The 12,696-nt window shown below is 46.2% G+C and overlaps 1 protein-coding gene across 1 annotated transcript in view; it reads left to right on the top strand.

Annotated features, from left to right (window-relative positions):
- Positions 1-1,841: 1,841 nt before the first annotated feature.
- The window catches only part of Tmem255b (transmembrane protein 255B), a 33,749-nt gene continuing 22,894 nt past the window's right edge, over positions 1,842-12,696 (top strand). Inside the window, exons 1-3 of the mRNA XM_004663427.2 lie at positions 1,842-2,024; positions 7,913-8,055; positions 11,544-11,606. Coding sequence (XP_004663484.2) covers positions 1,970-2,024; positions 7,913-8,055; positions 11,544-11,606 — 261 coding nt within the window. The 5' untranslated portion in view covers positions 1,842-1,969. The remainder of the gene's footprint in view (positions 2,025-7,912; positions 8,056-11,543; positions 11,607-12,696) is intronic.

Here is a 12,696-nt window from a genome sequence, read left to right as displayed (position 1 = left end):
CAGTACATGGTGGAGGCTCAGAAAGAGTTGAGAGGCTCAAAGGTAAGAGCCAAAAGTAGGGGAGGAGTGCTTATAATAAAGTTCTCCAGACACAAAGTGGCCTAGATAGTCAACCTCACAGTGGATGATGCTACATACACAAAACCTGAATAGTAGGAGGAAAAATGATATCAAAATAGAAGAGAGGGTTAGAGAGATGGCTTAGTGGTTAAGATGCTTGCCTGTGAAGTCTATGGGCCCAGGTTTGATTCCCCAGTGCCCACATAAGTCAGATGCACAAGGTGGTGCATGCATCTAGAGTTTGTTGCCAGTGGATAGAGGCCCTGGCATAACCATTCTTTCTCTCTCATCTGCCTTTTTCTAGCTTTCTTAAATAAATAAATAAAATATTTTAAAAACTTCTTTAAAAAATGAAGAGAAGGATAGAGAGATGGCTTAACGGGTAAGACACTTGCATGTAAAGCCTAAGGACCTAGGTGTGATTCCCCAGAACCCATGTAAGCCAGATGCATGTGGTGGTGCATGCATCTGGAGTTCATTTGCAGTGGCTGGAAGCCCTGGTGCACCCACTCTTTCTTTCTCTCTATCTGTCTCTCTCCCCCCTCACCCCCACAAATAAATAAACAAATAAATAAAAATATTTTTAAAAATAGAAGAGAGATTGGTTGGAAAGAAGGTATTCAGTGGAGGTGGGATTTGGTAGGGGGAAGAGTTACAGTGGTGGGAGGGATGATCATGGTATATTGTTTATATTTATGGAAGTTGTCAATAAAAAGTTTTAAAAATTGAGAGGCTCAGTTCATGAATGCTCTTATCTTCCCACTTTCATACTATATTAACAATCCACATTTACTCACTGTGGTAGTATAAGCTTTCACGTCCCCATATTATGTTTCTGATATCTACTTAGATTGAGCCACATGACTTGCTTTAGGTGCCAGGCAATATCCATGGCCATGCAGTGAGGTGTGGCTGATATCTGTAACTCCTTCCCTCCTTCTCTCCTTCTATATTATTTTCCAGTGCTGGAGATTGAGCCCATGGCTTCAAACATGCAATGCAAATGTTCTTTCACTGAAAGTCATCCCCAGCCCTGCCTTCACAATGACTTAACAGTAAATTAGTGGCCTTAAAAAGACCAACTTTCCCCTGTTGCTATGAAGGGTCCCCTGTCTGTGCACTTGTTTCCTTGAAGCTCTTCCCCTCCTTTCCTGTGATAGATTTTGTTCAGAACTTTAGTGATGGGGATATAAGTGTGGGGCAGGGATGGGCAATCAGGAGAGCATTAAAACTATAGCTCCTCAGCTGCTGCTGCTAGGTGGCTGCATGCAACCCAATCTGAGTTTCTACATGGCGTCACCCTCTTTGAACAGAAAGGAGCGGTTGTGTTGCTGGTGAAAGACATATAGCTCCGCTGCTGCTAGGAGCTGAGCCCTCTCTATCATCAGCACCAGCAAGGACCAGTGGTCTGATTTTGCTTTCTTTTACCTGGGTTACCCAGTGCTTGGCCTGTGGCTGCTTCTGAGGGAGGGTTGAGTATGGCCAGGTGTCCACAGAACTTCTCCAGGTATATTCTTCCTCCTTGCATCGCTGTTCCACCCTGGCAGTTCAGGCTCTAGTGTTTTCCCCTGGACTCTGAATTCCAGGAACTAGGTTGACTGATGAGGGAGGAGGGAAGGGGGAGGAGGGAAAGAGCTGCAGGCGCCACAGGGACACAGGAGAGAGGCGGGGAGGAGAGTAGGAGATGGAGGGAGAAGAGGGGTGGTGTAGGGAGAATAGAGGGCGGAAGGGAAGAGGTGGGCAGGGGGAGAGGTGGGAAAGAAGTGTGGGAGGTGTAGAGAAGACAGCAGACCGGGCTGCAGTCTCATCAGCTGCTGCTGGGGCCACTGAGACGTTGACTGGACTGTCTGTCACTCAGAGGGAGCCCAGGAACAGCTGCAGAGGAGCAGCCCTGGAGGGCACCTCTGGAATGCAGCCTCTTCCGCCGCCAGTGCCAGGGCCCCTGGCTCTGCTGGACTCCACCGGTGAGCTGATTGCACCATTATCACCCCCTCCACTTCTGTTGGCAGGGAATGTGCACTTGAGAGCTGTCCTAAGAGGGGGCTGACTGTGTACTCACTGGGTTCCTTGTGGCTCAGAGCATGGACTAGGTGGGGCTCTGCTTGGGACTTGGAATTTGGATCTTGTCTCTCCTGCCTCTTTTGAGCTTATCATCAGGCCTAAACCACTTATCTATCAGTAATCATCCATCCATCTACCCATCCACCTATTTTCCCTGTCTCTGTCCCTTCAATTCTATTTTCTGTCTCTGACTTTATGTCTGCCCCTCTCTCTTTGCACACCATCTTCTATTACAGACACTTATAAAGAGGACACCACAAGCTACAACCTTTTCTGGCTCTTTGACCTTACTTATTTTAGTCTCCAAACTTCTCTGGAAAATGTTTGTCTTAAAGAAACAGATAGCACCTTCCTGCTTGAGCGCTACATGTGTGCTTACAATGTTTTCGTGTTAGTGCGCCCCCACCCATCTCACCACACGAAGCTCTAATTGTTTGACTTCCCAAATCAAGCCTGAAGCAGCCTGAGCCAGAGCCAGGTCCCAGGTCTGTCTGAGAAAACAGGAAGCCTGTTGAAGGCTCTGGCTCCCAGCCACTTTGGCTCTGCCAGGAAGTGGCTATGCCTGGAGAGGTGCTGGACAGTAATTCTGAAGAGCAGAGGGTGGGGAGACTTTTAAGAAGAATGGACTATCCTGCCATAAGTGACCTTTGCTACTGGATTGAGGGATCTGGTGATGTTTGGGATGGGGTGAGAGGCTCAGTTGCTGCCTTCAGAAACAACCCTTTGAAACACTGGCCATCATCTTCCAAGCTTCACTGGGGCACTTTAGGGAAGCCTCTTCAGACACCACATTGATTAATTTTGTTAAATGATGAAGGAATCTTGTTTCATTCTAAAAGAAACCATTGTGTATTCAACATTGCAAGGACAGTTGCTCTGTGGTTATTCACTCACATGTTTTTCTCCTCTAGGAAGCTAACAATTTTGCAGTGTCTAATTACAACTATTATTATTACTTATTATCTGGTTTCTGTTGATATTATACCAAAGTGACTTGATGGCTTATAATACTTTTGACTTAATTTTCCTTCTGATAAGGAACTAGATAACTTTAAAGATAGCACTAGGAGTTAAAAGTGTGGCCTGGGTTATAGCTATTTTATATTTAAATTTCTTTGTCCACAGCTCTGGGCAGTGTTAAATGTGAAATCAGGACAAACTGAGCAGTGCCCAGCTGTGTTTGGTTTATGCTACCTGGAGGACACTTTACCTCTGCCACTGGTTATGTCCATGTGGTTATGTCTATAGGCTGGCCTCAAACCCATGAGTTCAAGTGATCCATTCTGCCACAGCCTTCTCAGTAGCTGGGACTATGGTCGAGGGACTACCCAGGCGATTAAACCCACTCTGGGAATCTAGGCCTTGCAGGCAAGGAGGCAATGATGAAGAGCCCTGCTGAGTCACACCCTCCAGTCTTCAGCATCCCTTTCTGCCTCTAGTAAGTGGAGAAAATGGTCTGTGGTAATGGCACATCTTCTGTCCATCAATGCTTTGTACCTTCCATGTTTACCAAGTTGGACCAAGTGGGATAGGGGGGTGGATGGGTGGGAAGTGGCCGGATGTTATGCTGAGGTATTTTTGGCAGGGCACACCAGCAAATAAACTAGACTCAGGGAGCACTGAGCACGTACCTAAGAAAGTAGCTATTAGCTGGTTCAGTGAAACCTTCAGAACACCCCCAGCACTTCATTAGGGAATCTCTGGTTCAGTATGTCTGCTGAGTCATCTAGAAGCTAACACCAGCCATGGCGACTATCTACAGCCTCCATTTTTTTTTTTTTTTTTTGAGGTAGGGTCTCACTCTAGCACAGGCTGACCTGGAATTACTATGTAGTCTCAGGCAGCCTTGAATTTATGGTGATCCTCCTACCTCTGCTTCCTGAGTGCTGGGATTAAAGGCGCATGCCACCACACCCGGTTTCTACATCCTCCATTTTTATTTCATTTTTATTTTTATTTTTTGTTTTTTGAGGTAGGGCCTCACTCTAGCCAAGGCTGACCTGGAATTCACTCTGTAGTCTCAGGGTGACCTTGAACTCATAGCGATCCTCCTACCTCTGCCTCCTGAGTGCTGGGATTAAAGGCTTGCGCCACCATGCCCGGCTCATCCTCCATATTTAAAAAAATATTTTATTTGTTTACTTGACAGAGAAAGAGGGAGAGAGAGAGAGAATGAGAATGGGCACTCCAGGGCCTCCAGCCACTGCAAACGAACTCCAGATGCGTGTGCCCCCTTGTGCATCTGGCTAATGTGGGTCCTCCTGGGGAATCGAACCTGGGTCCTTTGGCTTTGCAGGCAAATGCCTTAACTGCTAAGCCATCCCTCCAGCCCAAATCTTCCAGGTTTTAATAAAATATATTTTATTTATTTATTTTAGAGAGAGAGAGAGAGAGAGAATGAGTGCCACTGTAAATGAACTCCAGATGCATGTACCTCCTTGTGCATATGGCTTACATGGGTCCTGGGAAATTGAACCAGGGTCCTCTGGTTTTGCAGACAAATGCCTTAACTGCTAACCCATCTTCTCCAGGCCTCCATGTTTTTAAAATGAGTAGGAGAACTCCCACAGATGGTTTATGTGGATTTTATAGCATACTCAAATGGTTAGGTCATTACTATTCCCATTCCTACATAGGAGCTGGAGTCCTTTTACTCACTTTACACCAAGAAGTGTTTCTGTCTCCCAGTATGAACCAGGTCCTGGTACCTTGGGGCGAGAGGCCCAGTCCTATGCAGCCACTTTTCTCCTGGGCCTTAGGTTCTGGGTACTCAGGATCACCAGCAGTTATTAAATTTATAGGAGTGGTTTAAATAATAGTCAGGCACTGTCTTAGCAACACACACGATAAGAGTGTTCCTCCTATCGGAGTAGGTGATGAAGGAAATGATAACAGTAACTGAATGTTCTCTCTCATTTGTGAAATACTTCTTCTCACCAAAACCTGATGGAGAAATGCATGCATCTGGCAATTTCAAAGACACCCTCCCTGTGTGTCTTTGGCTTGCTTTCTGCTTCCTATTTTGATGTCATATGGCATATTTATAAAAGGCTCTCTGGAGGTGTCTCTTATTTTCACTTCTGTAACTTCGCCCATCTGGGTGGTTGGAAGGAGGTACTCAGCCACGCGCCATGCACAGCCTGCTGCGCTCCACACCTCTCCTTAGCCTGGGAACCTGGGGTGTAAATGGTCCCAACAAGGCAAAGCTCATGCCTATGGTTTCTGTTATGGGAAATCCAATGTGGGAAGGAAGTGTAAGAGGACAAAGCCATATTACAAATGGCTCATGGGAGGATAAGTGCCTTAAGAGTGGCACTCAAGTGGCATTTTGCAGGTCATAAACTGCTAGCTACTTGACAGGGCTGACTGTCATCAGCCAACACAAAGAGGTGCCAACACGAAGCAAGACATGGTATAGGTTTCTGTGGGCAGGTGCCACTGAAGGCAAGAGATGAGCCCCCAGAAGGGCCCATCAGGGTCTCAGCTGATGCAGGGTCATCATTAGTTATTTGTGGCACAATTGGTGTGGGTGTCTGGCATTGTGTGCTGCCTACACATAGTGTATGCTCAGTTAAGTGTTTATGTACAGAGCAAGCAAATGAATGGATGACTAGGAAGAGCATAGAGGTTAATGAGAGAATATGTGTGTAATGTATTTTAAAAAATATTTATTTATTTGCAAGAAGAGAGAGAGAGACAGGGAGAAAAAAGGCAGATAGAGAGAATGGGCATGCCAGGGCCTCCAGCTGCTGCAAATGGACTCCAGATACATGTGCCACCTCGTGCATCCAGCTATATGTGGGATCTGGGGAATTGAACCTGGGTACTCAGGTTTCACAGGCAAAGCACCTTAACTGCTAAGCCACCTCTCCAGTCCTGTAATGTGTTTTGATGATAACATTTAAGGGGCCCTGAAGAGTGAGCTGAGCATATGCAAGGATACTGTGAACTTTGGGATAATCCTGCCTCTCAGACAGTCAGATAAGTGGGGACTGGGGTGGGGCTGGGACTGGGGAGGAGAGATTGAACCCACATTTGAGGCTGAGACTCGCAGAGTCTTGAGGACAGCTTCAAGGACAGCCCAGTCTGTTCAACAGGAAGTACCCTGCTCGGAAGCATTTGGGTAGACCAGGAAGGAGAACCTTTATGGTGGGTTTTGTCTTTCATGTTCTGAAGGTGACAGGTGGCTTATGCTGAGGGAGCTGAGAGGGGATAAGAGGGATTGAGTGTGGGGACTTTTTGAGTGAGGCCTTGTTCCTACTAGATCCTTGCTGGGTCACCTAGATAAATCTATTGTCCCTGGGTTGGCTGAGTGATTCTGAGTGTGTGCAGTCATCTGTGGCTTTGTGAAATTGATGTCTGAGTTTGAACAGTCCCTTCCTAGGGTGTTATAATATTGACTTTGCTGATGGGATCACATATGTGTAACTCTTCAGATGCCAGTGCTGGCCCGGTGACCATATAAAGTGGGAGTCTGCTTGAACAGGCAGGCCTTTTCCCCACGAAGTGATCATTCAGATGTTTATACATGTACACACACACACACACACACACACACACACACACACCATTGAAATTTGGGAGTATTGAGCAGAAGGAATCCACTATGCTCTTCTTCTACCCCACTCCTGTTTGTAGTGACTAAGTCAAGCACCTGACTGGGTCAGAGCTGAGTCTTCCCTTTATGTGGCCTTGGCCAGTAACCTTCAACCCATGTGTGTGGATATGTAATTATTAGGCAGGACAGACATACCTGGGGTCCAACAAACCTTGTGGAAGAGCTAACTGAAGCTGCTTTGTCCACCTCAAATTGCCAGCGAGGGTTTGGGCCTAAGAAGGTACAGATGAGAGTGGGGCTCGTTCTTTTACCTGCAGAGTTATATAGCAGTTTAAATTCCATGAGTGGCAGAGGAGTGTTCTATGGTGCTTGGAGGCCTTGATTCAGTGGTATTTCTTCCCAATATTTTCCATTTGTGACTTCCATTCTCAAGTCTGTCATGGTCCCACATAGCTTCTGGAATCTCCCTTTATATTTGTATTCCAGGAAGGAGGCAGGACAAAAGGGGACAAAAGTCAAGGGGTAGCTTCTTGAAGATGCTCCTTTGGGTCCCATGACATCTTCCACTGAGCACCTTGCAGAACTCAGTGTCACAGCCTGAGGTGCTCATTCCTTGGCTGGGAGTCATCCTTGATGTGTGAGTCACAAGGACGAAGCCTTCAGATGCCTCAGTCTCAGGGATGGAAAGGGGGCAGGACACATGCCTTGGCCAGCTAGCCACATGACAATGGGTGCTGAGCACTCTTGTCTTGTTGTTTGACAACAGGGAGCTGAGCGACAGTCAGAGCCCTGGTTGAGCAGGCAGGACAAATACCCAGTGAGTAAAGATAGTTGCATGCAGACACTGTCAGAAGCCTCAGACAAAAAGAGGGAGGAAGAGAGAGGAGAGCGAGTGAGCAAGCTAGGAATGTTCCATGCAAGGGACTCACTGCAGCAAGGCCTAGAGCAGAGGAGTGGGGTAGAAGTGATGACAGCGCACAGACCCAGCCCAGGGATGTGCAGGAGCCTGGTGGTAAGGCCTGAGGAGTGTACAGGGGAAGCCTTAGGCCTGCTTTGAGAAAGGGTGAAGGAGAGAGAAGAGTGTGGGAGTAGGTCAGTCTGGAAGGTCCTCTAGGACAGGTAGAGAAGCCTTAGAATGAGCTATGACTATGGGAAAAGCCACCCACCAGGGAAGCATGCTTGTCACCATCCCTCCAACCTCCTCCCCAACTAATGTCCTTCTCATCCTCACAGAGGGCTTCATGAGGAGGAAGAAGACCTCCCTGTGGTTTGTGGGGTCTCTGCTGCTGGTGTCTGCTCTTATCCTGACCATTGGCCTCACTGCCACCACCAGGACAGAGAATGTGACCGTGGGAGGCTACTATCCAGGGATCATCGTGAGTCCAGGGTCCATGGGGAGGGATCTCAGCATTCCATATAGGAAGACACAGTCTATGCCAACCAACAGCAATGGACTGTGATTAATGGTCAGTGGAATAATGACTTATGTACATATCCCCAGAATCTGAGAGCATGGTTAGCTGAGAAACAAAAGGAGGTTAGGGCTGCTGGTCAGTGTGCCCAATGGTAGGGGAATTTTTCTGCCCCATGTGGACAGGCCAATATCATCACAGAGTCTCTTGAGGTAGATGGGAAGTGAGAGGAGTCAGGGCCACTGATGCAGCATGGTGAAAGGGGAGGATTAGGAGCTGAGGACTGTCTGGGCCTCCAGGAGCCTGATGAGGCAGGAGTAGATTCTCCTGGATTGCTGAAGGATCAGCCCTGATCCATTCTGCCTTTGGAGATTGGCTGGTGACTTTAAGAGGCCATGGATTGAATATGTTGTTCATGATATCACCATCAGGGAATAAGAAAAAGGTGGAGCTGTGGAGCTGTTCTGTCTTCATTCACCCCTTTTTCAGATTTAATAGTGGCCCAGTCAGGCCTAATGGGGTTGCCTCAGACTGATGATCGGGTTTTACATACATTGCTGTTCCTGGTAGGCAAGGTTTTCCCTAGGTGTCTATTCAATACAGTGTCCTATTGGAATGACTTTGGGTTGCAGCAGTGTCAGCCACAAATTGAGATTCCTTTAAAATGAAACATTTTACCTGCACTACTTTCACTAAACACACAAGCATCCATGATGAGGCTGAAGGTGGGACTCTTGGCATTCAGTATAAGTCACATATCTTCTATCTATCTGGATGCAATTCATGAATAACTTTATTGCATACAGTGTCTGTGCAGGAAAGGTCTTATTGGTAAAATTGCATGAAGTTCATGTCAGAGACTTTGGCCTTATTCATGGCTCTTCTGTTATATTTCCTGGGTAAGAAGGGAACCCTGGAATTAGAGGGGCTTATAATAGTGAAGATACAGCCTCCCAAATTCTCCATAAAATATGAAGATCAGCCTGGAATGGTTTTGTTGTTTCTGGTCTCCAGCTGTTTGAGGTTCTCACCTGAGGATTACACTCCACCATAACTGGATAAGCTAATACTGTACTGACACAGAATGAAGTTAGCTTTGGCCCAGACCATGCTGGAAGCAAAGTGTGGAGATGACAATGAAATTCGAGAAATGTGGGTAAAAGTCAGGTAATGGATATGCTACATCCAACAAAGCCAGGGCATGCAGGCCACCTCAGGAAGGTACTAACCTGGGCGTTTGGAAAAAAAAAATTCTCAAGTCCAAAAAGTATAGATTAAAAAAATTATTTTAAGAGGGAGAGAGAGAGAGAGAGAGAGAGGGAGGGGTGGGCCCACCAGGGCCTTCAGCTACTGTAGATGAACTCCAGATGTGTGCATTTCCTTGTGCACATGTGTGACATTACGTGCTATGTCACTGTCAGTCTGACTTATGTGGGACCTGGAGATTTGAGCAGGAGCTCTTAGGCTTCGCAGGCAGGCAACTTAACTGCTAAGCCATCTCTTCAGCCCCTTAATATGGTTTTGATATATTTTAACATCTTTATACTGGACAGATTTTGACAATCCATGTGTGAACCTGGACTGTGGTCTGCCAAAGCTCAGCACTTGAAGAGTTGTCCATCCTTTTATTGCTTGGAAATTCCTAGGTCATCACAGGAAACCACATGTGTGTTTGCATGTTGCTATAGGAGTGATGACAGGTGAAAGCATGATCATGGACACAGATAAGTTAGACATCAAACCTGCCATGAGGCTTTCTGGCTATCTGTCCCAAGTCAGTTGACCTCAGCAACCCCACCATTCTTTAGAGCAGAGAAGGGCAAAGACAGAGGCTAATCAGTCCATGGCTGCTCTGTGTCAACTCAAAGGGCATTTTCAAGGTGTTCCTGGCATTCATATTTCTTTTTTAAAAATTATTTATTTATTAGAAAATTAGTCAAATGAATGACAGCAGGTCAGCATAGATAGGTGTGTCTAGCCTACTTATAAATAGTAGTGATATTCTGGAAGCATTTACTGTTGCTTCCTTGCTAATTTTTTTTTTTACCTATTATTGTATTTAAAATGACCATTTTAAAACCAATTCTTGAGGCCAGAAGAAGACTCATGAAATTCCTATCCTAACTGAGAAAAAATAGATTTTTCCAAAAGTTTAAGCATTTAAATAAATTATTATGATAGGTAATGCAAATATTTTATATTTATGCAAAATAGAGGTTCATGGCATAAAAATAAAATAGATATCACATACCTTTCTGCCTAAGCATTTGGTTAATTCACACAGCCATTCCCACTGATTTCCTTGGTTTTACCTGGACACAGATTGGATCTGTGTTGTTAATGTTCCATATAATTATCCAGACACTGCTCCCTTCCTCAATGCTACAATAAAAGCAAGAACATTTTAAAGATTCTATTCAGACATGCACCATTTTGAAGACTATAGCTCTATTACTATCAATTTCATTAAACTCTCTTAATGCCTATGAAAAAAATTATTTATTTATGAGAGAGAAAGAGAGAGAGAGAGAGAAAGAGAGAGAGGGAGAATGGTACACCAGGGCCTCCAGCCACTGCAAACAAACTCCAGATGCATGTGCCCCCTTGTGCATCTGGCTTATATGGGGCCTGGAGAACTGAACTGGGATCCTTTGGCTTTGCAGGCAAACACCTTAACTCTAAGCCATCTTTCCAGCATGGCATTCAAATTTCTATGCCCAGCCTTCTGGTCCTTTGTTGTAAGATGAGGACAGACGCAGGTGTTTCTCCTTGGCGCCTGGCTAGCTTCTTACCTGTGTCTTCCTCTCACGGACCTGCGGGCCTGCCTTCTCTCCAGGCCAGGAGGCCTGCTGCTCTTACTCCACCAACCCAAAGCCTCCGATCAGCACAGCCCTGCACGGCGTTGGCAGGTGTCTCGGTCCTGACAGCCCTTTTGCTGAAACAAGGTGGCCTTCACACCTACTGAGTAGCTCCCCATTATTCTTGAGTTGGCTGGGAGAGGGTGAATTGAGAGGTTGGTATGTGGGTTTCAGGTCCCCACAGAGGTGTCCTAGGGACCCAACACCACCTTCTTTCCTGTGACCAAGACCGAAACGTGTGTCTGTTTGAAGTCTTTGATTAGAGTGGTCAGAAGCGGCCTCTGTTTTACTAGCTAGCCTTGATGGATTGTGCAGTCCTGTGTCAGGGAGGGTAACACAGCAGGTTGTGGGAATGGTGGCATGCCTCTCATGACAAAGTGTTTTATTTTATTTTATTTTGAGACAGGGTCTCACTCTATATCCAAGTCTGGCCTTGAGCTCATGGCCATCTTTCTGCCTCAGCTTCCCAAGTGCTGGGAATATAAGTATTCACGACCACATCTGGTTGGACAAAGCATTTGCAGGGTGTATTACTTACTATAGATTTGTCAGCATGATGTTAACCAGCATCTTTCTCTTGTTCTTTTGCCTCAGCTGGGCTTTGGGTCTTTCTTAGGGATCATTGGCATCAACCTGGTGGAAAACAGAAGACAAATGGTAAGAAAGTGCATGTCTCTTCCATCATGGGGTGGTTTGGCATATTAGCCTCTTACAGAGGATGCTATAGCCATATCTTGGGTTCCCAAGGAAGGATCCCTTTCTTGTTCATCTGCAATCCCCAGACTCTTCACTGTACAACCCTAGACTCAGGGCTTCCCAAGTGCTATTCATACCCTAGCCTAAGTGAGACTCCCTCAGGGTGTAAAACTATTGTTCCATCTTCCCTATACTGGGGAACATGGAGAAGTGAAGATGAGAGCAGTGCAGGGAGCCCGAAGTCATGCACTAGAAACACAGGATGGACATCCAGATGGAGCTGCTCATCTATATTCGTAGGATGTTGAATCATTGTGTGCAGTTGGATGTGGGATGTGTTTGTTGATGCACTGTTGCACAGTATTTTGTTGTTAAAATAAATGGTTAGGGATGGAGGGATGGCTTAACTGTTAAGGCGTTTGCCTGCAAAGCCAAAGACCCAGGTTTGATTCCCCAGGACCCATGTTAGCCAGATGCACAAGGGGCACACACGTCTGGAGTTCATTTGCAGTGGCTGGAGGCCCTGTCGTGCCCATTTTCTCTCTTTTCCTCATTCTCTCTCTCTCCCCCTCTCCCTCTTTCTCTGTCAAATAAATCAATAAATAAAATATTAAAAAATAAATGGTTAGTTTTGCCAGTTCTCTGGGGCAGGCAGGACTATTTCAGGAGCTATTCTTTGTCTCTGAATTGTTGCCTCCTTAGACCTTGTTGTCTGTAGCTCTTCACTATGCTGACTATCCATGTGTCCCCAAGCCTGAAAGCTACCTGCAGTAAGGTTTTCACTAGTATGTGAGTACTCTGAACCACAGGTAGTGCTGGGATCACTGCCCCAACTTACCTGTCCTAGCCTCTGCCCCCAGAGCTGTAGCCTTTTCCTTCTGACCTGCAGCAGCAAGAAGGCCACACAGAAATCAAGCCCCAAGGGGTCCAGGCTGAGAGGGGTCACAACATTCAGGTTTTATAGAGAGTTTGGTCACAAACATTGGAGAGGACGGTGAGTTACAAGTTGAGTTGTGAGCTTGTGGTGGTTGTCTAGAGCAAGAAACCCATC

This window comes from Jaculus jaculus, chromosome 3 (assembly GCF_020740685.1).
Source record: "Jaculus jaculus isolate mJacJac1 chromosome 3, mJacJac1.mat.Y.cur, whole genome shotgun sequence".
NCBI lineage: Eukaryota > Metazoa > Chordata > Mammalia > Rodentia > Dipodidae > Jaculus > Jaculus jaculus.
This window is presented reverse-complemented; position numbering and strand designations above follow the sequence as displayed.